Raw genomic sequence first — 26795 nt, forward strand, 5'->3', positions numbered from 1 at the left:
ATGGGTCATACAACGTTTCTTCCATCACTGATGCTTCTGACCCTGCTCTCCATCCAAACGACCTCATCCCAAACAGCCGCAGCCGGGGTAGATGCCTACCTCCAGCTGTCGCAGCTGGTCTACAGCTGTCCATCCGTCCAGTTCAAGATTCCACCGGTCAGTGATAGGAGTGTGTACATGACCTTTGAACCGGTCCAGATCATTTCGGTGAACGAGCTAAATCAAGTGGTGGTCATTTCGTTTCTTATAACCCTGCGCTGGGACTCACAAGAATGTAGATGGAACGCCTCGAACTATAACGGTAACCACGTCTTTATTATTTATTTAGATACTTGCAGTGTTTCTTCCATTCATCTCTTCGAGGGTGGGGGGGGGGGAGATTCCGAGTCTACCGCCTCGCCCCCACCGAACGAAATGGAATTTATTTAGAAAATATATATTTTTTAACAGTGTCCCCCCCCCCCACACGAAAATGTTAGTCCGCCCCCCCCCTTTCCCTAGAAATTTTCAATTACCCCCTCTTTCTCCCCCTCCCCTCCCCCCTCCCCACTGGATGCTGAATAATAAGATTTGAAAGCTCATTGCAAATGCGTGTTTATAATGGATTACAAGTGATATAAGTGCAATATAATACAAATGTTTGTAAACAATAACAGTGTTGTATTATTTTAATGCAGATTTAAGAAAAGAAAATAAGTTAAAATAAACGAAAAAAAAATTAAAACGGGTTATTTTTAATGTTGTGACGGAATGGTCGAACGGTAGGGCGTTTGCCTGATAGCCTAAGGAATCTCTATTATAATTGTAGGACGTCCCTGAGTCCACCCAGGTTTGATGGGTACCTGACATAAGTTGGGGAAAGTAAAGGCAGCTGGGTATCGTACTGACCACACAAAACCTTCATACGCCGAGGTCAAGAAACAATGTTGATAGTAAAGTCTGATTAAATTTTGAATGAATTAGTTTTTGTCTTGCAATTTTTAATTGTATTAAAAATTGTATAATATTTTTAAAAGGTGCATAAAAACGTGTTAATAACAAGCTTTTGTATAATTAAGAACTAAAAATTAGAAGAATAAAAGATTTTCTCTAAAAACAACAATGAAATGCTATTAAAATAACTAAAAATAAAAGCCACCATGTTTTTAGCGCAATTTCCATACTGGACAATTGCGATTATTAACTCGTCATTTCTGGTGATGGATTAATGTGTGTCCGCAGCTTTAAGTCGTATCTCCTCCTCAACGAAGCAATATCGAGGACTAGTTCCAAAGCAAATATGTTAAGCAAGTTCCGAGGATGATTGTGGGCCAAAAAAATTCCCGGAATTCCTTCCTGGATTTCCCGGAAAAGCCAAAAATCCTCGAAAAAATGCAGTTTTTGGCCCATATCTCTGCAACCAGACCATTTAGCGATTTGAAACATTTACCAATCGATTCCTGCCATAATTTAGAACAATATTGCCGAAGAAAGTTTTCAAAAATATCCTTTCGTTCGGTCACAAATTTTTTTTTTAAAAATTACATTATACATAATACACTACAGTACTATATAGCAATATATAGATATAGATGTATGGGGAAGGGATGTGTCAAAATAATCTATTTTTCGCTGTCTTTTAGATCTTTTTATTAAATTATGTTCATAATGAATTTTGCAGTCTCTAATCAGTTCTACAGCAACTTTTGTTGTTTTTATCTTTAGGTTTGAGCATGTTTGAGCTGGATATATCCAGTATATGGGTGCCATCTATCATTACACCTAAAAGTTCAGAGAATGGCCTTTTAAGTTTCCCAAATAAGGCTTTTGTGAGTACATGTAATAGTTTTTTAAACAGTATATATACATATATATATATATATATATATATATATATATATATATATATATATATATATATATATATATATATAGTGTTAATCTATTTATTAAGTATAAATTATAATTTTGTAGTAGGTTTGTCAATTATTAAAATTAGTACCTTCCAAAAAATAATACGAGTCAAAATAAATCAGTCAAAAATAAAATTTCTTTTATTTTAGAATGTTCGTTAGAATGTCGATGCAAGTGTATATCACACAGCCTTGTCTCATTTGTCCACAATTAGCCGAACCGTAATTTCACTAAATCTAGTCAACACATAATCTAGATCAACATTTTTATTTCTTTGAATTCTCCCGTACTTCAAGTCAAAATGCAGAATAATATATTCGAAAACCACTTGAAAAGAAAACCGTAGTAATTAGGCCTATCTTTAAGGTAAGCGCATCCGGGCAGTTTTTGATCAACAATCCGGACAAAATGTCGACCAGCTGTTATTTGAACCTGGACCGTTATCCTTTCGATGTCCACAACTGCACCATACCGTTCGTCTTGATGGACTACGGCATCAACCCGCTGGTCGGCGAAGATGTCTACCACCAGCTTGACCAGTTCTTCCACACCAGCGCGGAGTGGCGGCTCCTGGGGTTTAGTTGTTCGGTGGTTAAGGTAAGGGGTGCAGTGTTTGTTGGTTCTGATGGTTGAGGTAAGGGGTGCAGTGTTTGTTGGTTTGATGGTTGAGGTAAGGGGTGCAGTGTTTGTTGGTTCTGATGGTTGAGGTAAGGGGTGCAGTGTTTGTTGGTTTGATGGTTGAGGTAAGGGGTGCAGTGTTTGTTGGTTCTGATGGTTGAGATATGGGGTGCAGTGTTTGTTGGTTCTGATGGTTGAGGTAAGGGGTGCAGTGTTTGTTGGTTTGATGGTTGAGGTAAGGGGTGCAGTGTTTGTTGGTTCTGATGGTTGAGGTAAGGGGTGCAGTGTTTGTTGACTAAAGTTGTTGAGGTAAGGGGGGTGTTTAAGGTAAAGGATGCAGTGTTTGTTGGTTTTGATGGTTGAGGTAAGGTGTGCAGTTTTTGTTGGTTCTGATGGTAGATGTAAGGGGTGCAGTGTTTGTTGACTAAAGTGGTTGAGGTAAGGGATGCAGTGTTTGTTGGTTCTGATTGTTGAGGTAAGGGGTGCAGTGTTTGTTGACTAAAGTTGTTGAGGTAAGGGGGATGTTTAAGGTAAAGAATGCAGTGTTTGTTGGTTTTGATGGTTGAGGTAAGGTGTGCAGTGTTTGATGGTTCTGATGGTTGAGGTAAGGGGTGCAGTGTTTGTTGGTTCTGAAGGTTGAGATAAGGGGTGCAGTGTTTGTTGGTTCTGATGGTTGAGGTAAGGGGTGCAGTGTTTTTTTATTTTGATGGTTGAGGTAAGGGGTGCAGTGTTTGTTGGTTCTGATGGTTGAGGTAAGGGGTGCAGTGTTTGTTGACTAAAGTTGTTGAGGTAAGGGGTGCAGTGTTTGTTGGTTCTGATGGTTGAGGTAAGGGGTGCAGTGTTTGTTGGTTCTGATGGTTGAGGTAAGGGGTGCAGTGTTTGTTGGTTTTGATGGTTGAGGTAAGGTGTGCAGTTTTTGTTGGTTCTGATGGTAGATGTAAGGGGTGCAGTGTTTGTTGACTAAAGTGGTTGAGGTAAGGGATGCAGTGTTTGTTGGTTCTGATGGTTGAGGTAAGGGGTGCAGTGTTTGTTGACTAAAGTTGTTGAGGTAAGGGGGGTGTTTAAGGTAAAGGATGCAGTGTTTGTTGGTTTTGATGGTTGAGGTAAGGTGTGCAGTTTTTGTTGGTTCTGATGGTAGATGTAGGGGGTGCAGTGTTTGTTGACTAAAGTGGTTGAGGTAAGGGATGCAGTGTTTGTTGGTTCTGATTGTTGAGGTAAGGGGTGCAGTGTTTGTTGACTAAAGTTGTTGAGGTAAGGGGTGCAGTGTTTGTTGACTAAAGTTGTTGAGGTAAGGGGGATGTTTAAGGTAAAGGGTGCAGTGTTTGTTGGTTTTGATGGTTGAGGTAAGGGGTGCTGTGTTTTATTGTTCTTATCGTTGAGGTAAGGGGTGCCGTGTTTGTTGGTTCTGATGGTTGAGGTAAGGGGTGCTGTGTTTGATTGTTCTTATCGTTGAGGTAAGGGGTGTAGTGTTTGTTGTCTCATATCCAACACACACAAGCATATATACAAGCACACACACACGCATGTGCCCAGCATACTCACACACACAAAATGTACGCATACACGCACACTCACACGCCACTGTATGTAACAGCCGCTCATCTTAACGCACAATATTTATTCCATAGCTCCTTCCCTACAAACACCAGTTTGCTCCAGATTCCATGCCTAATCCACTTCATTATTATAGAACCCTCCCCCCTTCACATACATGTATGTTACATATTCCACTCCGTTACACACCTCTATATTACAAACCCCCACCACTACAACCACACCTCTTCCAGACCTTCCTACATCTACACCTCAATAATTTACACCCCAAATACAACTTCACCCCTATATTCTAGACCTACCCCACCCCTACATCTACTCCCTATAATCCAGATCCCAACTAAATGTACACCCTTTCCAGACCCTTCCACATCTACACTTCTATATTTTAGACCAACAAATACACCCCCTATTTTCAGACCTTCTAGATACAACTAACCCACATCCCCTATATTTCAGACCCTCAACTACAACTACACCTCTTCCAGGGCCCTTTACATCTATACCTTTATATTCTATACCCCATACATCTACACCCTATATTCCTACAACAACCCCCACACACACACACTATATAGCAGACCCCCCCTACGTCTACACCTCTATATTCCTAAAACTACCCCCACCTATATTCCAGACCCGCCCCATATAGCTCTACCTCTATACTCCAGACACCCATACATCAACCCCCAATATTGAAGACCCCCAACCACAACTACACATCTATATTCCAGACCCCCATACATCTACCCCCCTATATTCCAGACCCCCAACTACAACTACATCTACCTCCCCAATATTTCAGACCCACGCATACATCCACCCCCTATATTCCAGACCCCCATATATCCAACCTCTATATTCGAGACCCCCATACGTCTACCCCCTATACTCCAGACCCCCAACTACAACTACATCCACCCGTATATTCCAAACCCCCCATACATATACCCTCTATATTCCAGACCCCCGCATACATCCACCCCCTATATTCCAGACCCCTCATAACCTACCACCTTATATTCCAGACCCCTCATAACCTACCCCCCTATATTCCAGACCCCCTTCTACAACTACACCTAATCCCTATATTCCAGATCCCCATACATCAACCCCCTATATTCCACACCCCCAACTACAACTACACTTACCCCTATATTCCAGATCCCCATACATCTACCCCCTATATTCCAGACCCCCAACTACAACTACACCGACCCCCCCCCCAATATTCCAGACCCCCATACACCGACCCCCCCCCCAATATTCCAGACCCCCATACACCGACCCCCCTATATTCCAGACCCCCAACTACAACTACACCGACCCCCCCCCCCCCAATATTCCAGACCCCCATACACCGACCCCCCCCCCCAATATTCCAGACCCCCATACACCGACCCCCCTATATTCCAGACCCCCAACTACAACTACACCGACCCCCCCCCCCCCTATATTCCAGACCCCCAACTACAACTACACTGAATGCTGGTTCTCCATGGAGCGCCGCAGCATCTTTTACGTCGCCTCCCTCCTCGTCCCCGTCATCCTCATCTCCACCATGACCGACCTCGTCTTCTGCATCCCTGCCGAGTCGGGCGAGAAAATCTCTTACGTCATCTCCATCTTCCTCTCCATGACCGTCTTCGTCAACTTCCTAGTCGAGTTCGTACCCCGAAGCATGGGGAAACTACCCCGCATCATGCAGCTTATAACGGCTGTTATGGTGAAAATAGCTCTAATCGCCATGGCAACGATATTCGTTTTAAACGTGTATAAAAAGAAGAGAAATAAACAAATCAATAGGAAACGGTATACGAATTCAGTGATGAATGAAGCGAATCCATTGTTATCTAGATCTGTGAATAGCTTGGAAAAAATGTCAGAGGCGTCTTATAAAAGTGGATCAAGTTCAAAACGATGTGGGAAGCAGACGGCGGTTCTAAATTGTGGTGCTCGAGAGCCTCATGAGACTTTGGATGTGTACTTTTTCGTGGTGTTTGTTTTGGTTGATGTTGCTATATACACATTTGTGCTGGTGTGAGTGAGGTTTGGGCGACAGAGGTCAGAGGCGTGGTCTCACACACACAAATACACACACGTACACACACACAAACAAACACAAGCATACAAATCAACGCTGTCTATCACACACACATGATAAAGCATATACACAAACACACACACACACTCATACACAAGTACACACACAAGCTCAACCACACACACACACACACAGGTACGCGTGTACTATCTCTTTCACAAACCCACACGCACATGTACACACACACCTACTATCTCTCAATTTCTCTCCCCCACAAACACACAATCACATTCTTTAATATACAAGCACACCGATATACACAATTCAACACAACTCACACACAACCACAATTAAACATATTCACACAGTTAACATACTACCACACAAGGATACTGTAGACACATATTCACATAGATCTATTTTCTCCCCACCCCGTATTTGTCAAACATACAGACACACAAAGCGCTATGAGCACTGTTGTCACTCATTCAAACAATTTGTTAACCAGCGATCGATTTTGTCCAAACACAAGCCACAGTTAGATTAAACATTAACAAAATCTATTGTATATCCGTGTATGCGAAATCTTTAGGTTTAGGCACTTTTTAGCCATGTTTAAATAACATTATTTTGTTATCATAAATCCCTCTAAATGACCAATTATTCTTAGTAAACTCCTATTGATGTACAAGACTTGTGTAATTATTTTTATTATTACAGTCATTCGTTTGCATTTTAAATTTATTAATGTTACCATAGAAACTGCTCTTTTATTGATTGTTCAGTGTTACCCGTCATACATGTTCAGTGTTACCCGTCATACATCTGTTTAAAAAAAATGCACTTAATTCTGATTTGTAGAAAAATCCAATCATGTAGAATATTGATTTGAAAATTAAAAATGAAAAAAAAAAAATTCTGAACAAATGTCATGCCATTTATAGCAGACCCAAACAGTTAATTTTTGTTAGGGATGTCAGGTATATGCAGCATTTTTGTTTTTTAATTATGTTAAATACAAAATTAAATTTGCACAAATGAGATTTTTAAATTTTTTTTTTTTAATAGTCCTATTTGTATATATTTAGAAAGGTGCGTACGTGTGATATGTGATTCTGACTAGTGATAAACACTGGCACTTCTGAATACCTAAATATTCCTCTTTAGACCTAGCAATCCATTGGGAAGATGAAATAGAGTTCATATGTTTCTTGACCTCGGTATACGACGTTCAGTATTCTGCCCAGGCGCTTTTACTTTCCTTAACGTGAGTCGGGTACGAAGTCTCTATCTGTATACATACAATTATAAAAATAACTAGTGCTCGCGTAAAAATTTGTAAGAAAAAAATTTGACAAGCAAGCAACATTTTTATAAATTTTCGCAATTGTTAAATGTATCGGTCCAAATTAAACATGAAATAAAAATTGAAGTATTTTATGTTTTCATAAGTTATTGTTGTGCTTTGTCAAGTATTACTGACATTATATTGTACTTATGTCATCAACTGACCTCAATTAGGTTGGAATTATACCAGTCATTAAATGCACTAGGTGACTAGTACGTGCTCTTAGTTCGTTATGTCCTGAGGAAACAGTTGCCATATTACAACACTCATGTATTACAGACAAGAATACTGTATCTCGCAGACTTGTAAAGTTGTATTATTTACATGCATCATGTCTTCATATTATTGCTTGTAAGTCAAAGTTAAATTAGTTTACTTCAGGGGGAACAACACCAGCTTTTCTCTGAATGACTTATTATTAATGAGTTACTTGCCGCTGATTTTTTCGAAGATTCATTGCAGCTACAGCAACCAAGATTTTTTTCCAAGCATCTGTTCATGGGGGGGGGGGGGGGGGGGGGTTGGGCCTCACTCCCCACCTACCCTTTCTCCCCCGAAGAAAGTCTAACCTCCCCCCCCCCCAGCCCCAAACTAAATGAAATGTATATAGTTAACATATACTTTTACCAGTGTTCACCCCCAACCCCGGAAAATGAAAATGTTTTCCGCCCCCCTCCCCCGGAAATTACAAGTGCCCCCCCCCCCCCAGGAGAAAAAACTCTGAAAGAAACACTGGCAGCTAAATGCTATGGTACAACTTGGATTGGTCTGATCAAGTTCTTAATTCAAGTTTATATATATATATATATATATATATATATATATATATATATATATATATATATGTATATATATATATATATATATATATATATATATATATATATATATAAATATATGTATATATATATATATAAAGAATATATATAAAGAATATACATAAGTATATATATTAAAAGTATATATATATAAAAGTATGTATGTATATACGTATAGGCGTATATTAAGATATATATATATATATATATCAAAAATTGTATGTGGAGGGGGGTATAGCCTTTCCTGTCATCCCCCTGTCTACGCCACTTATTTTAGACTACTCGTGTAGCCGTTTTCTTTTCAAATAAGTAGGCCTATTCATCTTGATTTAATGACGTGAGACCCTTAATGAATTATATTGATTTTTAAATACATATAATATGATAGGCTTAGCCGAAACGTTTTAGCGTATTGATTTTAATTAAGCATTGATTAGTAGGATAATTGTTTGAAACAAAATCTAATTTTTTTTAACTCATAAAAGGTGTTTGAATTGATTTTCTTAAACTTTTAAGTTTCAAATGTTCAAATGTTAAATCGGTGTGTTAGAAGTTCTCAAAGTTTTGCACGGCTGGTTCGGTGTATGACGGACGAAGCACGACAGACAAAGGAAGTTAAATAAAAGCTTGTAAAAATACCATATTGTTTTTGAAAAAAATATTCTTTAATAAAAACTAATTAATCAATGACAAACACTTGTATTGTCTGTTGTGGGTTATCGAGAGATCCTAACAAGGTTTGAAGCTTGGGGATCTGTAATTCTGTAAATGTATCTATTTAAAAAAAACAACTTTGATGTTTCATTAAAACAAAATATGTTTTCTTAAAAAGCCCAGTTGACAATCGCTCAGTTGAAAATCGCTTAATTGGCGTTTACCAGTTCTTTTCATTTGAATTTGGCAGTCGCTCAAACAAAAACAAACTTTAAATATAGTTATTCTTAATCGATAAAACAATAGACGTCGTTAACTACCCGTGTAGGCGTTCCGTTAAATAAGTGTGTAGTGTCGTAACAAACGTCATTCGATTCTATATGGCTATGTAGGACAAGGCATAGAGCAAACTTAAATTTCTTCAGAGTAATAGAATATATCATCGTGAGGTTGTTACGGCGTATTACAAGCTGTTGAAACTTGTAGGATGAGTAGATTAGGTAAGTTGTTTTATTTAAAGAATATTTTAATCCACGATATCCCATAATATTCGATGGAATTTCAAAATAGGCAATTTTAGACTAGTTTACCCGTCCCCGTCACACTTTGCAGCGATCTAAGAAGAAATTAAACTAAATATTCATTTGAATATGGCAACATTTTAAAGTGTCGTTTTGATTCAATAAAGTGTGTTCAACTACAATATAATGCATCTGACGAGCGTTTCGATAAACTTTTAATGAACATTGTTAATATTATGTTCAAATTCCAGCCCGGGGTTTTAATTTGTGCTATTCCTAGATACTAAATTTATCTTTCTCGGGCATTTAAACGAAGGCAATGTCGGCACTATTTTTGGATCTTACCAGTCGGGGCGCACACTTGTTTCCGAATTCGGGCTTTGGCTGTTATATATGTATAAATATTTTCCAGTAAGAAAATATATGTGGGATTTAACACTTATTATATCATTTTATTCCAATCTTATTACAGTTATCAATACATTTTACATTACGAAAATTCAAAATTAAACTGTATAATGGATTTTTGTCATTTAAATTTAGGTTCGCTTTAGAGACAATACAAAGAAGAAATCAGTCTTCAGCAGCAGTGGGATAACTGCCCCAAAAAACGTCGCCATATTGAATATATATGTTGGGCTGAGCAGTGGCTTAGCGTGGTCGGGTGTCACTCGGTGCGGCACTTAATGGTGTCACCTCCCCCAGAGGCGTAGCGATCCTTCCCGGGTACAAACTTTCAATTTTCGATTTGCACCACCTCCTCTCAAACTTTCGATTTGCACCTCTTAAAACACTATTTAACACTCGATTAATCACTTAATTAAGTGGAATTATCATTTTTCTCTATATATTTTGCTATTTTTTGCCTTGGTGTCACCCCCCTAAATGGTGTCACCCGGTGCGGTCCACACACACCTCCCCCCCTCGCTACGCCTATGGCTTTTTATACTATCGGAGGTTAAGAGCCGTAGTTAGATTAAAATATAGAACCTTGCTGAGGGAGGGGAGAAACCTAAACCCGAACTTGTGTGCTACACATTTGGTTTACGGCATCAAATATTTGTTATTGTAATTGTAAGCCTACACGGCATTTAGGCTAACAAATTAGTAGTCGTGTTTGTGACCTCTACTTTTTTTCCACTCTTCGCTTCCTCGCGGTTCCAACCGACAATTATGTTTATTCCAAAGCAACCACACACCGTTACATGGCATTTAGACTAAATCGTGTTTGTGACAACCTCACACCGTTACATATCAGTGGCTCTTTGAAGTCGGGATATAGACTTGGACTACTCGCCCTTTCCAGTCCTCTCACCAACATATAATATAGCAAGCTAATGTTGAAGGTTCATTAATGCGTAATGAATTGGTTGGGGGAGGGGATTAAGTGTTATTTGGGCTTGGGCATTTCATGGAGCGTACGCGAGGGTGGAAATGGTAGAGAATTTCTGATCTTGTTTTTTATTTCCTATGAAACCAGTTTGTTTTCAACCACAAAAAAACCTCTTTAGACACATGTACTCCAATAACTTAACAATCTGTTTACAAGAGAATTATAATGAGCTGATCGTACAACATAGAACTGCTGTACATATTTACAAACTATCATCGCAGATCAGGATGTCTGTTCACTAAACCATCAGTTCACCCCCATGACCCAGTGGACCTTCGTGTTACCAACGATTCTATACTAATAGTTTCGCTGTCTGTCTATCTATGTATCTATCTATCTATCTGACAAGAGCACTCTAGAGAAAACACAAGCAAATTAAAAACTTTCATAGTAAAACGGAAACGAAATATGACGTCACATTGGAGCATATAGTAGAAATTAGTTTACAGCCAAAGAGTGCACACAGTAATATGACGTCATTGATTCTCAAGTAAACATTGAGATAAAAAGGCAATGTTGTCTAATCTTAAAAGTGGCTTGCGTGAAGAGTTTCTGTCATGCAATTCTTCTGGTAGAAGCGAAGCCCATCCCCTTGCGTAAGAACGTCTAAGCCGACTCCTCTCCTCCCCCTTAACTCAAAAGAAATGTCGTCATCGATACTCTATAATAAAATTACAGCCTAATTTATGTGTCTAATCTAAAACAGTGGTTTGCGTGCAGAGTTTCTTTCATGCAATTCTTCGGGTAATGGCTAAGCGCGACACCAGTGTTTCTTTCAGACTTTTTCCTCTCCGGAGGGGAGCATTGTTTCTAATCTAAAAAAGAGTTTTGCGTACACAGTTTTTTTCATGCATCTCTTCCGGTAGGGGTGGATCCCCGTCCAGGTGCTTCCTTTAGTTTGTATGATCTACAAATGCGACCATTGCTTCTTTCAGACTTTTTCCTCTCCGGAGAGGGGTGGGGGTACTTGAAATTTTCGGGGGCGGGGGTAGAATTTTCTGGGAGGGGGCGGGCACTGGAATAATATGACGTCATTGATTCTAGGGTAAACATTGAGATAAAAAGCCAATGTTGTCTAATCTTAAAAGTGGTTTGCGTTAAGAGTTTCTTTCATGCGATTCTTCGGTAAGGGGCGCAGCCCATCCCCTCGCGTAAGAACGTCTAAGCCGACCCCCCCCCCCCCATCTCAAAATAAATGTCGTCATTGATACTCTATAATAAAATTACAGCCTAATTAATGTGCCTAGGCTAAAAAGTGGTTTGCGTGCAGAGTTTCTTTCATGCAATTTTTCGGGTGGGGCTTAGGATTTTGCGTGTAGAGTATATTTCATGCAATTCTTCGAGTATTGGCTATGCGCAAAACCAGTGTTTCTTTCAGACTTTTTCCTCTCCTGAGCGGGGAACTTGAAATTTTCTAATCTAAAAAGTGTTTAGCGTGCAGTTTCTTTCATGCAGCTCTTCCAGGCTCCACCTTTAGTTAGTATGATCAACAAATGCGACCAGTGTTTCTTTAAGACATTTTTCTCCCCCGAGAGGGGTGGGGGTACTTGAAATTTTCGGGGGCGGGGGTGGAATTTTCTGGGAGGGGAAAAAGTATATAATTATATTTCGTTGAATGGGACGGTAGACATGTTTTGTGGTGTGTGTGGGGGATGGGGGCGGATCCCTTATACTCCCAAGTAGAGTTGCCTGAAAAACACTCTAAATGCGACTGTTGTCATGATTAAGATAAGGTGCATGGTTTAGAGCAGGGGTCTCCAAACTACGGCCCGCGGGCCGGATGCGGCCCGCGAGATCATTTTATCCGGCCCGCGACGATCTTTTTGTCCACTGAATAAATGTTTGTTGGAGGTGGCTGAGGAGCTCTGCACAGAAAATTCAAACTATTTGAAATGTAGCTTTGTGTGCAAATACAATTACTCGCCGTGTTGCAGACATTGGTGAAAACATTGCGACTCAAATAGCAAAAAATTCAAGCAAGTTCCGCCATTTTTCAATTGCAATGGATGAGTCGCTGGACAGCTGTTCCACCTCTCAATTTCTTGTGTTCATTAGAGGTATGGATGAATACAAGAACATAACACAAGAGCAGGCTTACCAACATATAGCGTATGACACTGTTACCGAAGAGGATATCTAACCATAGATAGTTCAGAGACAAATACAAAATCGCAAGATTACCATATTTCACATCAATAAGATTGCTAATTTTGCGAGAAAATTCTGAGCAGAGTATCAAAGTAAAAAAATTGGTGACTCCCTGATAGTAAAGGCCAGTCACAGCTATTATTGTCTGATGAAGAGTGGGTATAGAAATTGGCCTCTGCTGCAGATTTAACTAGTCATTTACATTTTCTGAACCTAAAACGGCAACAGAGTGAAATCTAGTTTCTGATCTATACACCCATCTAAAGACCTTTAGATACAAACGTGTCATGTTTTTGGAACAAGTACAGGCTAACAACTTGACACACTTTCAGCAGTGCAAGGTCTTTACGGCTGAAGCAACAACTGAGTTCCCCGCGTCATTTACATACGAGATCATTAAAGACCTCCAGCTGTTTCAGTAGCAGTTTTCTGACTTGGATTCAAAGTCTTGACTTGAAATGTGTGTATATTTCAATATAAATTATATTTCGTTGTGAGGGGGGGGCGGTTGACGTTATTCGGGGGGGGGGGGGGCACGACCCTAAAGAGATGCCTTAAAGAAACTCTGGCCCCCGAACTGATATTTGATAGTTAATGCGGCCCTCGGGCTGAAAAGTTTGGAGACCCCTGGTTTAGAGGAATGGCCACGACTATATTTAGTAGATCATGCTTAAATTCGATTAAAATGCCGATTATGTATAAAAATACGTTTTCAATGTCATTTGTCGTTTCTGTTTAAATTTGAAGTATATGTGGTGATTTTGGTTTTGGTTTTTGTTTAGAGAAAATAGACATCACAAACAAACTAGCGCCCGATGTATCCTTCCTCAATGGGCAATTTTTCTCGTAGTTAAGAACTTTGGTAGAGTACTAACTGTGGGCTAGCATTTCAAAGGTAGCAATACTTCGAATAAGGATCTCGACACCCTATAAAATAGTTTGACGTAGATTGGCAAATTGGCGTGGGGAAATGGGGGGGGGGATGGGGGGGGGGGGGGAGAAGACTGGCATGAGGTAGGCTGGTCGGTTGATTAACGTACAATAAATGGTAAAGCCGCCCACGCATGATTTGCCTGAGTTATGTGACCATTTATGTACTAATCCTATAAACAAAAAAGTCGGTGAGTATGGCGCCAGTTACAGCGACACTGTCAAATTGATGTAAGCTTAAAGGTCGGCTTGGCTATTCATGCTGTTAGATGGGTGTTTCTTTTAGGAGGAATGTTGGGGGAAGGGGGGAGGGGTTGACGCATAATTGTCACAATTGTACTCTCATTTTACAAAGCAATGTTTGGATGCTCCTCTTCCCCCACCCTTCAGACAGGTACCGTAAGGGAGGAGGGAGGGGTGGGCTAATTTAAATAGCAAGCTCTCTGCAAAGTGACCAGGGAAGGGTTGGGGTATGGAACCACAGCAAGCTGCTGAGTACAGTACTTACACTTCATAAGTCAACGACCGTTGGAATAACCGGCTATGTAGTATTGTGATCTGACAACTGCATAAGGAGAAAATTGGTTTTCACTCACTAAGTATGCAAATATGTATCTAGTCATGCTTTGAGTAGAAATTTTATAATCGACAATGTGCCGAAAAGGCGCAAAAGATTATGTAAAACCACAGTAAGTTGCAAAGAAGGTTCCATGGCGACTGATTTGGCTTGTAAGCCACGGGTTTTACATTGGCGATATGTGGACGTGGCGATAGAGGAAACTAATCTTATTATGTCAGTCAGTCACAATTTACGCTATTTCCCATTTTTTTTAAAATCATATCAATTTATATAATAAAAAAACAATGTTCCACTCTATCAATATTCACACATTGTTTGCTGTTTATTTGGTGCGCAATCTTTTTTCTACTAGATTCTGTTCTATTTTCAAAACTTTAAGTACTTAAAAATGAATGAGCAATAATGTCTATATCCCGAGTTGGCATGCGCCCGTTGTGTTTCGTAAGAATATTCGAGAAAGTTTCTGGGAGATCACTCCCGTTTTACAAAATTAGTAAACATAACACGAAACGAGTTCTAGAACGACAATAGCTATAAGTTAAAGAGAGACATCTCATTATATGGAACCAAGGTGGCGGTTGAGTTTACAACACCCAATCTTCTAACTAATCCCGACACACATAATTATACACACCTCAAACACACACCTACGTTATTTACAGGCTACATAAGGGTGATTTATATTATTATTGTGTCAGCTTGGGATATAACTGTTAAGAAAAAAAAATCAATATTTTTTCTAAAATCAATTAAAAATGTATTAATAGCACGCAGTGGCGTCGCTAGGTCGGATGTTACCCAGTGCGGTAACTTATTGCGTTACCCCCACCAAAGGAAAAAAAAATGTATTTGATGATTATATATATATATATATATATATATATATATATATATATATATATATATATATATATATATATATATATATACGATAGCTTGAAACGGTTCCACAGTTAATAGTCAAGATAGTCGATTATTAATATAGCTGGATGTAGCTATTTGAATGATAGGTATTGATTTAAACGTGATATTGATTTCTTGTAAGCTCATTTGAAAATTTTTTACGCTTGAATTGAATTGTTCCGTGTAGCAAAAATGGTTGCTCCCCCTGCTCCCCCTGCGTACACTACTCATTTACACATTAAACATTTACAGTCTTTTTCATCTTTATAGTATAGATTTCACGCTATATTTGAATCGACTCACAAGAAAAACACAGTCTTGTATTTTACAAGCAAGCTAGTAGGATTTAATTCCATATTTATTTTTAGTAGATTTATAACATGTTATATGCATATTTTGTATGCTACTTAATGTAGATATCAACTGATTTTGTGAACCTCTATTGCAGTTTTATGTAGAATGTACTTCGTCTGAAAATTAGAGTTTACTTATCCATTCTGTCGTAAGTAAAGGAGCGGTGGGGGTCTGGTTTATTGTTGCTGGGATCTCAACAGAAGCTGAATTGACAACACAAAATGTCTCTTTAATCAACTCAAATAGCTGTTCTCTTGAATATGACCCGTCTTCTCAGACCACATTTGTCTTCCGCCTCTCCTGCCACCACAATCCGTGTTCACTGCAGAGGCGTAGCGACCCTTCCGGCGCCCGGGGACAAACTTTCGATTTTTGCACCCCCCCCCTCGAACTCTTCATTTGCACCCCCCTCAAACTTTCGATTTGCACCCCCCCCCCTCGAACTTTTCATTTACACCCCCCCCCCCACCACAAACTTTCGATTCGCACCCCCCTCATATTAAGGTCGGCGTCCGGCGGGGACATATGTCCCCCCCTCGCTACGCCTGTGGTTCACGGTCCGCCGCTTCCTCCCCGTGTCCTTTTATTTGTCATTTTCATATATAAAGCTCCTCAACCCAGTCGCTTCTCTAATTACACTCGTTTACGTCATAAACATTAACACACACAGACGTCGTACGTTCATGCTTACAGTACACAGACGTCGTACGTTCATGCTTACAGTACACAGACGTCGTACGTTCATGCTACAGTAAACAGACTAATTGCACCACTTGGTTCTACATGCACACCTTACACATTCAACTTCACAGGGGGATTTCATTTTGGGAAAACCAAGCACTATAAATCGATGTCAGACACACACAGCAGACACAAGAAACACGAAGCTGATTTTATAAAATACGAGAATACTGGATATATATCCGGTTTTCAGTAGAGATTATATACAGTCCTTTACTATTCCTGCGGGACGCAGTGGTCTAGCGGTAGAGAGCTGGACTACTAACCCGTCAGTCTTGACATCGAATCCGAGTTCAAATCAGTAGACCGTTCCCTGAGTCCACCCAACTCTGATGGCTACCTAACTCACGTTAGTAAAGTTAAGGCGGCTGGGCATAGTGCTGACCACACTATCTCTTCATATGCCGAGGTCACAGAAACAAGTGAGCTCTACTTCACTTGCCCCATAGACCGTCAGGTTTGTAAAGGGAACTTTACTTACTTACCATTCCTGTTGGAGTTTTTGTGGTGCAGGCTTATAACTTATGACTTTATAAACAAATAAAAGTGAATTCGTTGCTACCGATTAGTATAGCTCTGTTTTAATGTAATAAATGTTGATATTCTGTAAGGTAAAAAATATTTTTTGTTGGAAAGACAAAGTATCTATAGCATTTTGCAAACAGTGATTTCAAATAGTCATGTTTTTAAAATAACTTCCTAATTTGAAGGTATCTTAGACATTTGCATCTTAGGCTTGGTGGCGGAATATGTAAGATATTACCTACAAGAAATTCGTGACACTTAAATTAATGCGTATTGTTTTTTTTTCATCAAAAACTGCCACTACATCTTCGGAAAATGTATTAATGAGATAAAGTTAGCAAAGGTTTTGAAAGAAAACCGGTTAAAGTTTAATCAGGCGCACACGACTGTAATTAATTAATTTTACTTTAATAGTTTGTCAATTTATATTTTAGTAACGTAAATTCGGACATTACAATAAACATTGAAATAACTAAAAGAATGTACAGAATGATAAGGATAAGGGTTATTAATATAATTTTATTAACCTCATTTAAGATTGTATATTTAAGCTGTTTTTTTTTTTTTTTTTTTTTTTTTTTGAGGTTTCGAATAAAATGAGATTTGTTGTTAATCCTCATTAAAACAGTTAAAAATTAATTATAGTTATAATATGTTGCTAGAAATTAATTTTCTAATTGCCTAATATTTACATCTTGTTTTATATTCTAGTGCATCAATAAATCATTCTTGTATTTTTCTTATACAATAGAAACAAAACAGATTCAGAAAAAAATTGCGTTTCAAGATGGAAAAGAAAACAGAAAGATCATTACAAAAATAAATCTACATATTAATGCCCTAATGTTCGCTGCTAAACATGGGCATTGTTCAACTATAAAAGAGATAATTGATACAAGGCTTAGTTTAAATTATGTTGTTATAAAAGCTAGAGGGAATGCATTACTGTTACCTCCTGATATGGTTCATGTCAACATTGCACAACTTTTAAAAAAAATCGGCTATGATCTTAATGCTGAGGACAATAATGGATTGAATGCGTTAATGTTGGCTTCTCAGAATGGTCACACCGATGTTGTTGAGCTTTTAATAGACAATGGATGTGATGTAAATGCTTCTAATAACAAAGGAAACAATGCTCTAATGCTGGCCTCAGATAGAGGACATGAGGAAATAGTAAAGCTGTTGCTTATAGAAGGTAGCTATATTAATGCTGTTAACAGTTATGGGTGGAATGCAATAGTCTGGGCTGCCATAAATGGGCACGACAAAGTTGTACAACAGTTAATCAAAAGTGGAGGTCATGTAAATGCTGCTGATAAGGATGGAAACTGTGCATTAATTCTAGCCTCTAAAAAGGGACATGAAACTGTTGTACTACTTTTAATAAAGAGCGGCTGTGCTGTAAATGCTGCTAATAAGAAAGGAAATAATGCTCTAATGCTGGCCTCAAGAAGAGGACATGAGGGGACAGTAAAACTTTTGATTACAGCGGGTAGTAATGTTAATGCTGTCGACAAAGATGGATGGAACGCTTTAATCTTTGCTGCTGCAAATGGACATGAAAATGTTGTAAAGCTGTTAATTAATAGCGGCTGTAAAGTTAATGCTGTCAGTTATAATGGATTAAATGCATTAATCTCTGCTGCCAATAAAGGACATGACGAAGTTGTACAGCTGTTAATTAATTGCGGCTGTGATGTAAATGCTGTCAATTATAATGGATGGAATGCATTAAATCTGGCCTGTCAAAACGGCCATGACAAGATTGTAGGATTATTAATTGAAAGTGGATGTGATGTAAACATTTTTAACAAAAACGGACGTAATTCATTAATGGATGCGTCGAATTGTGGGCATAACAATACGATAGAAATGATTAAAATTGGATTTAATGTACATGATTGTAATAAAAATGGAAGAAATGCGTTAATGCTAGCGTCTCATAATGGTCACACTGATGTTGTTAAGCATTTAATAATTAATGGATGTGATGTAAATGCTGCTAATAAGAATGGAACCAATGCTCTAATGCTGGCCTCAAGAAGAGGATATGAGGAGACGGTAAAACTGTTGATTACAGCAGGCGCAGATGTTAATGCTATTGACAAAAATAAGAAGACCTCTTTAATGTTTTCATCACGTGAAGGGCAGAACGAAGTGGTACAACTGTTAATTAACAGTGGATGTGATGTAAATGCTGCCGACAATGATGGATGTAATGCATTAATTTTTGCTGCAACAAATGGGCATGAAAAAATCGTTCAACTGTTAATCAATACTGGAATTAATGTAAATGCTGTCGATAACAATAGACGGAATGCTTATATGTTTGCTGCTGAGAGGGGACATGATAATGTTGCAGGACTGTTAATTGAAAGTGGATGTGAAGTACATGATAAAGAAAGTGCATTAATGTTGGCCTCTAAAAATGGACATAACAAAGCTGTAAAACAGTTAATTGATAGCGGTTGTGATGTAAATACTGTCGACAATGATGGAAGGAATGCATTAATTTTTGCAGCTACAAATGGGCATGATAAAGTTGTACCATTATTAATTAAGAGCTGCTGTAATCTTAATACTGTCGACAATGATGGAAGGAATGCATTAATTCTTGCAGCTACAAATGGGCATGACAAAGTTGTACAATTATTAATTAAGAGCGGCTGTAATCTTAATACAGTCGACAATGATGGAAGGAATGCATTAAAACATTCCTTTCTAAACGGGCATCACAACGTTGTCCAGCTGTTACTAAACAGTGGATGTGATTTTAATGACGTGTATGATGATGACTCAAATGTATTAAGGTTCGCATCTGAACAAGGATATAAAAATGTAGTAGAGCAGATAATATATCAGGGTGAAAATGTAAATGCTATTAATAAATTTGGACGAAACGCTTTAATGCTGGCTTCTGCTAGAGGACATGAGAAAATTATTCAGCTTCTGATTTCAGCTGGAAGTGATGTAAATGCAGTTGATATTTATAGCAAAAGTGCATTAATGTTGGCGTCACAAAACGGGCGTTACAACGCTGTTGAAGTGTTAGTTAAGAACGGAAGCGATGTAAATTATTTTGACAATGATGGATTCAATGCATTAATGATTGCCTCGATGAAAGAGCATCTAAATATCTTTAAATTGCTAGTAAGAAAATCGTGTTATTCTGAACGCTTTAATGCAATTCCATTTAATTTTTTTAAAATGTGCTCACAAATTCTGAATGATAGTGACAAGGACACACAAGAAAGCACTGTTGATTTTCTTCTAAAATTTGCTGAAAATGACTCCAAGTTACTTGAAAAAGAAATTACTGTACTGAAAAAACTTGAAATATTAAAACAACATACTGATGAAATATTACAAACAAAGATTTCATGCATAATGTGGCATGTCAATAAATCTTCTCTTTGTTTGGATTCAGATTCAGGTACGTTTTCTTTCCATCTTCAAAATCTATAAATATTCTCTAAGTTATATTGTAATATACTACGAAAATCGTTTACCATTTACTTTTATAAAGACTTTTTAAATATGTACACGACAGCATTCATATTATCGCATTTTTTTATTTTTCAGATTTGTATCTTGCACCATATGTTCCAAATGATTGGAAGAAAAGCAAAACACAAATTGGACATGGGGCCAGTGGAAAAGTTTTTCTAGTAGACAGTAAAAGTCATTTTACTGATAAAAGACTCGCTGTCAAAGAAATTTATTTTACAAGCACAAACATCGTATGTAATTTCAATATTTAGCGTAACATTATTATAAACAAAAACTTTTCTTCTTCTTTATTCTTAAATGTAATAATGTAGGTAATTTCTTCCAGCAAAATTACCTATTACCTGTCAACTTGTTATGCGGCAAAAAATAAACAATTACTCCCATTTCAGGCTGATTTTTTTTCAGGGTTAGATTAAATAGCATCTTCTTGCCCAAGAACATGTCGCAAAATAGAATTTTTTTTACTTTTAGAGTTTTCTCTACTAAAAGAACTGCCATCCCCAAATAAGCAGCCTCAAATCAAGGGTTGGAGGGAGGGAATATTGGTGTTAGCAAGTATGCGCACTAATGCCCGACCACGCCGTCCCCTCACATTTGTTTGATCTTTTAAGTCTTTTTTAATACATTTTATTATTAAATCACACGTCTAGTTTTCTAATCATATGCAATTCATAATACTGGGTAGTGGGTTTACTCTATTCACAGTGGTGTTTTTAAAGTCACTTTAACAAAAATTGCCAAACGGTGGTTTTGGTCAGGGAATTATTTTTTTTGAAAAACGTTGTTTATTTATCGGTAGTTTTTAAATTAAAACTTTAAAACAATTTTAATTTCGGGCTGGATTTAATACACCACAAAATATTTTGTTCTATAAATACAGTTGTCGCGTGAAAGTATGACCTCCATTGCTTTAAATAATGTCGAATTACACAGCTTTGGCTCAAGTTCATATTTTCCATAATATAGGCAGAGAAGCCAGGCAATAGCCATGATCATTCGGAAAAGCCACGAAGGGCTTCTGGATTAAAGTTCGTGGCCCAACAAATTGATGTAAATTCTTCCTACCGCAAATTCAATGTAGGGTGTTTTTATTTTTAAAAGCTAAAATAAACCGGGAGGGGTGTCCTCTAAACTTGCTCGAATATTCTTATATAAAAATCAGGGGATGGGAACTCGGGATATAGACATGAATTTTAATCCATTTTAAATAATTAAACTTTTTAAAATAGAATAAAATCTCGTAGAAAAAAGAATTGCACACCAGTGAACGCCAAATAAAATGTGCATAATAGTGCGGGATATTATTAGTACTTTATAAATTTTCATTCGTTTTTTGAGAAATCGAAAATAGCGTAAATTAATACTATCGGTCAACGGAAATTACTCTCAATTTGATAGCAGGTAGAGAATTATATCTCTTACTTACATGTGAAATTACATTTATCTACCTGAAATAGTACTCAAGTTATAGGCTTTTGAAAAACTCAAAGTAAAAAAGTACTACTTCCGGTTGTCGGAAATCGATGACAAGTTGATACAGGACTACACATTTAATATAATACAAGTATAAAAATGTGCATCAAACCTAGCTGTAACGTTACTCAAGTTATCGTGTTTACATATTCACATTCACACACACAAACACACAGAGAAATACGGACAAAATTGCAAAGCCAAGTTTTCCCGACTTGATTATAGGTAGAACGTCAAAATTTTAATCAATCTGCATTTATTATTTTTCCCCGTTAAAAATAAGTCCCCTATATTCCGTATATGATGAGGTACTCTCGTGTAAAACGATGAAAACTCAAAATTTCATGTGATCTTTGTGCTCGAATACAATACTTCCTCTATACTCTGTATACGAGAAAGTAAAAAGTCGACCAATTGATTTTTTTTTCATTTCTTTAAACATCACATCTTTAAGACTAGAAATCTTGTTTGGTTCTGGAGTTTTCTCTACGCTCTGGATGTCTTCACTCAGGTACCGAGCCTCATGTGCCAGGGATGTTGAACTCAGGACTTCTGGGTTTAGCCGAACACTTCAATGCCGTGGTTTTGTTTTTAATAATCATTTTATTTCTTTCGTTACAGTCAAATTATTTAAGTGAGGTGAATATTTTAAAGAAGTTACGTGATGAAAGAATTACAGATTTTTACGGCTTTGAGATCAAAGAAAATGTTATTTATTTATTTTTTGACTATATGCCACAGGTATTTTGTTGTGTTTTATTATTTTTATGTACACGTTAGATCACCATATTATCTGTAATTTCTTGTGGAAATAATCACATATAAATCTGCATTAGTAACACATATTAAATTGTAATACGTTAAAGTCAACACCTTTCCTTTTTAATATAAGAAATATTTTTCTACCAATCACATACACATACACGTTGTTACGTCTCTTCACAAGTCCTTTCGAACTAGAGGAGGAATTTGTAAACAAGAACCGATGATGAGAAAACACATTTCGCATATAATCCTACAATTTAATTACACGATACAAATACAACAATTAACAAAAACCGTCACAACATCTAACACAATAAGAAAAATACTAAAATAAGAATTCCTTAATATGACTACTTTTCGTATCGCTGTCAATTCTAGTCCACGTATACAGACATCTCGTGGGCTATACCAGCTCACGAGAGACCTCCCTGTTAGTCTACTAGTTCTGCACTATGTTGTTCCGTTCGTCCCCACTCACCTGATGTAGTCGACATAGCCCACCATGGAAGCTAGCCCCCCACTTCCCCCCCCCCCCCCCGCTCCGGCCAGGGTTGTTCCCGACAAAAGCTACAACCTATCCTGAATGTTATTACCAATCTCTGAACAGCTGCACCAGTCCGTGTCACATCTCACAAGGTGGGCGTGACCATCTGGAATATTCCACAGCCGTAAACCAAAAATCGACGCTCTGGTCATCTCCCGATAATGTATTGTCAGTTTACGAGCAAGCTTCAGCATTTCTTTTAAATTGCCTCTACAAAACAATGTCGGCAGCTATGCGCAGTTCACGCATCCACTTAATTTATAGGTTTCAGGTTGCTTCATCTTTGATAGGGCCTAAGCAGGTAAAGATCCCAGGGGACATATACATACACATAAATATACACACACACTTACACGTACAAGCACACGCACATGCATACGTATATGCACACGCACACGTACATATACATATTTTCTCACAACATTTTTAAAATCTTTCAAAATAAATTTGTAATTTCCATTTTAAATTTAAGTGTTTAATTCACACTTTAAATTTATATTTTAATTGACTTTATTGAATTACACATATAATTTTCATTTTTAATTTACGTTTGTAATTTACATTAAATTTACATTTATAATTACATTTATAATCTATATTTATAATTGTCTTTTGTAATTCACATTTGCAATTTACGTTTATAATTTTTTTAAATTAAAAAAAAAGTTAACTATACATCATTTTTATCTAAATATATTTATTAGGGATCCTTATCTGGATGCATAGCAAAAAATGGCCCTTTTGATTCAACAAAAACATTACACTTTACTAAGCAAATATTAGAAGGAGTCTCGTATCTTCACAATTTTAAACCACAGATTATACATAGAGATATCAAAGGTGATGTTACAATCTTCAATTTCATCAAATTTGACATATGTAATATATATATATATATATATATATATATATATATATATATATATATATATATATATATATATATATATGAAAACATTAAATGCCTTTATTATTTTGTATAACAGTGATGCCATTTGTATAATGCAGGTGCCAACATATTGTTAAAGGATGAAAATAATTTAAAGCTTGCAGACTTTGGTATTTCTAAATTTCTTGAAGAAACTTCACCAAATACAACAGTTGGTACCCCCCACTTCATGGCACCGGAAATCATTCGTCGTGACAAGGGAACTTCATACACCATAAAAGCAGACATTTGGTAATTTAATAATCTAAGTTTACTTATGAAAATTTATTTTCCTTTTTAATTTAAAGGATACTTGAAAAGTAAAATCGTATTTCAAAGCATTAAATAAAATGGATTTATTTTAAATGCCACCAATAACATTATTTATGTAATAGCTTCTTAAATTTTGTAATAAAAAAAATCATTTTAAAGGAGTGTTGGCTGCACAGTTGTTGAAATTGCTACGGGGAAACCACCTTGTCCGGAATATGAGGTTTTCCAAGTTATATTTAGATATGGAAGAAAAGAAGGACCAGTTTATGAAATTCCAGAAAATACTTCAAAACCTTTGATACAATTTTTAAAGAAAGCGTTTGACATTAAACCTAAAAACCGACCAACTGCAGATGAGGCTCTTGAAATGTTGTTTTAAAATGTGTTTGAAATAATTATATTGCTGCGTTAGAATCACTTAATAAGCAATTATATACTTTTGTTTCATATTTAACTACTATATTTTACTACATTTTTTGTATTTAAATAAATGCAATAATCGTATCATTACTATTTTTTGTTTTAAATCAATATGTATAAGAATCGTTTTTAGTGGCTGCTGCATTTTTGCTTGGTTAGTGTATGTAAAGATACTTATGTGCGCGTTTTAAATCGTTGGATTGGGATATAAAATTTGAGATGCGTTGTAAAGAAATGTCATTTGTTAACATAAGTTATATGACAAAATGGGGTTTAAAACATTCTAATCAATAATTTGCTAATCAATAATTCAAAGTAATAAGTTTCGAGTTAATAAAAACTCAATTCAATTTTCAAGCTTCGAAATCAAATCAGAAAATTCATTAAATGAGGTGTGTTAAGTGTAAAATCAGGACAATAAAAAAAGACCAAACTTATGACTATTTTAGAATTCGTGAAGCAAGGCATCGAAACAACAAGCTGCCATTGATTTTGTTAAAATCGTGTTGAATTTTGCACACAATTTTGTTTTTGGTTAGTAAATGTACATACCGTTATGGTATAAATTACAGATTGTTTTTTTTCAGGAATTACAAACAAATCATAAATTCCAAAATGATTATCAACTTTATACCTAATTTCCTCACCGGCTTGTAAATATTGATATTAACTTCATAAAATACATTAGAAAACATAATAGTCAGTGAAAACAGCTAAACTTTTTTTGGAGTATGCACTTTTTTAGATGTTGTCAGAAATTGACTCAGAACTCTAGAATTTTACGTTATGTAATGTAAAACTTGATGAATAAAATAAATGATTTTTTTACGGGAGAACAATGTCAAAGTATGCTAATTGCAGAATCTGATACTATGAGAGAACAGATTCTGACCCTAGGACAAAACAAAAGGTGTAGCTGGTGTAATTAGCAAGCATTACCAATATTTATAAATATATATTTACGAGCACACCTGCATTAAATGATATGCAAGAAGTTGAGAAAAATCTTCAAGTATTTTTGAATTGAACCTAAGTATTATTGATTGATGTTTTGTAAATAGACGCCTTGTAATATACCTGCAGCGTTTAAAGCAGGATAATAGTTAAATTTTTTAAATAAAGTGCATTATTCCCCTTTATTCTTTGTGTGTAAACGGCAAAGAGATGCATGTATTGTGCCTGTCTTACAGTTGGCTGCACATAAATGTTTAGAGTTCGTCAATCAATTTGCTTCACATTGCTTGTAAAGAAAAATATATAATTTAAATTCTTTCTCTGATTTTCTATAATGTTCACATCACATTTTTTGTGTTTAAATTTCAATATATTTTGAATAATTATGTTTTTAACTAAGGAAGAGAATTTTAACTATTTTACTAAGTTTTTTAAAGATGTAATTTTTATTTTTTTATGAAGATTAGCCTACTATAAATAATTTAAATATAAACTGTAATGTTTAATCGTCGATTTTAAAATTATCATTTCTTTTATTTATTTTTTTCTTGCTGAGATACATCTTACTTTTTTTCCTTTGTGAATATGTTTTTTATGCATTTAAAATTAAAACATGCGCTTTAACTTTATTGATGCTTTACAACAATCAATTGATGCTTGCAAACATGTTTCTTTTTTTTTCTCTTCTGCGTTCTTAATTTAGTGTATGTTGGATGATTTAAACAACAAATCTAGCTGGGTCTCCAGATCTGTGGGTGCCCCATATAATTTTTCCTTGAGTGGGGTGTATAGGGGATCGCTCATGATTGTACAAGTAGCAGTCCTGAAGGACATGCTCTGCATTCTGCAGGGCCACAAAAAATGTTTTAAATTATTGTATTTTAAATTGTGAAATTATATT

At 36.6% G+C, this 26795-nt stretch overlaps 1 protein-coding gene across 1 annotated transcript; it reads left to right on the forward strand.

Annotated features, from left to right (window-relative positions):
* On the forward strand, window positions 1-26328 carry LOC131947922 (serine/threonine-protein phosphatase 6 regulatory ankyrin repeat subunit B-like). The gene is made up of 8 exons (XM_059309323.1): window positions 1-274; window positions 1705-1808; window positions 17736-20460; window positions 20610-20767; window positions 22632-22751; window positions 24024-24159; window positions 24328-24499; window positions 24680-26328. The coding sequence occupies exons 1-8, from the start codon at window positions 1-3 to the stop codon at window positions 24897-24899; spliced, it is 3909 nt and encodes a 1302-aa protein (XP_059165306.1). The 3' UTR covers window positions 24900-26328.
* The last annotated feature ends 467 nt before the right edge of the window (window positions 26329-26795 follow it).

Source organism: Physella acuta, unplaced genomic scaffold, assembly GCF_028476545.2.
Source record: "Physella acuta isolate Inbredline_101_S28 unplaced genomic scaffold, ASM2847654v3 ptg000616l, whole genome shotgun sequence".
Lineage (NCBI taxonomy): Eukaryota > Metazoa > Mollusca > Gastropoda > Physidae > Physella > Physella acuta.

Bases quoted from the DNA above. Each gene is read 5' to 3' on its own strand.
- LOC131947922 (XM_059309323.1), top strand. From the start codon at position 1: ATGGGTCATACAACGTTTCTTCCATCACTGATGCTTCTGACCCTGCTC. The intron at 20,768-22,631 runs GTATGTAATTTC...CTTTCGTTACAG, and splicing joins ATTTTACAAGCACAAACATC to TCAAATTATTTAAGTGAGGT. The intron at 24,160-24,327 runs GTGATGTTACAA...TGTATAATGCAG, and splicing joins TATACATAGAGATATCAAAG to GTGCCAACATATTGTTAAAG.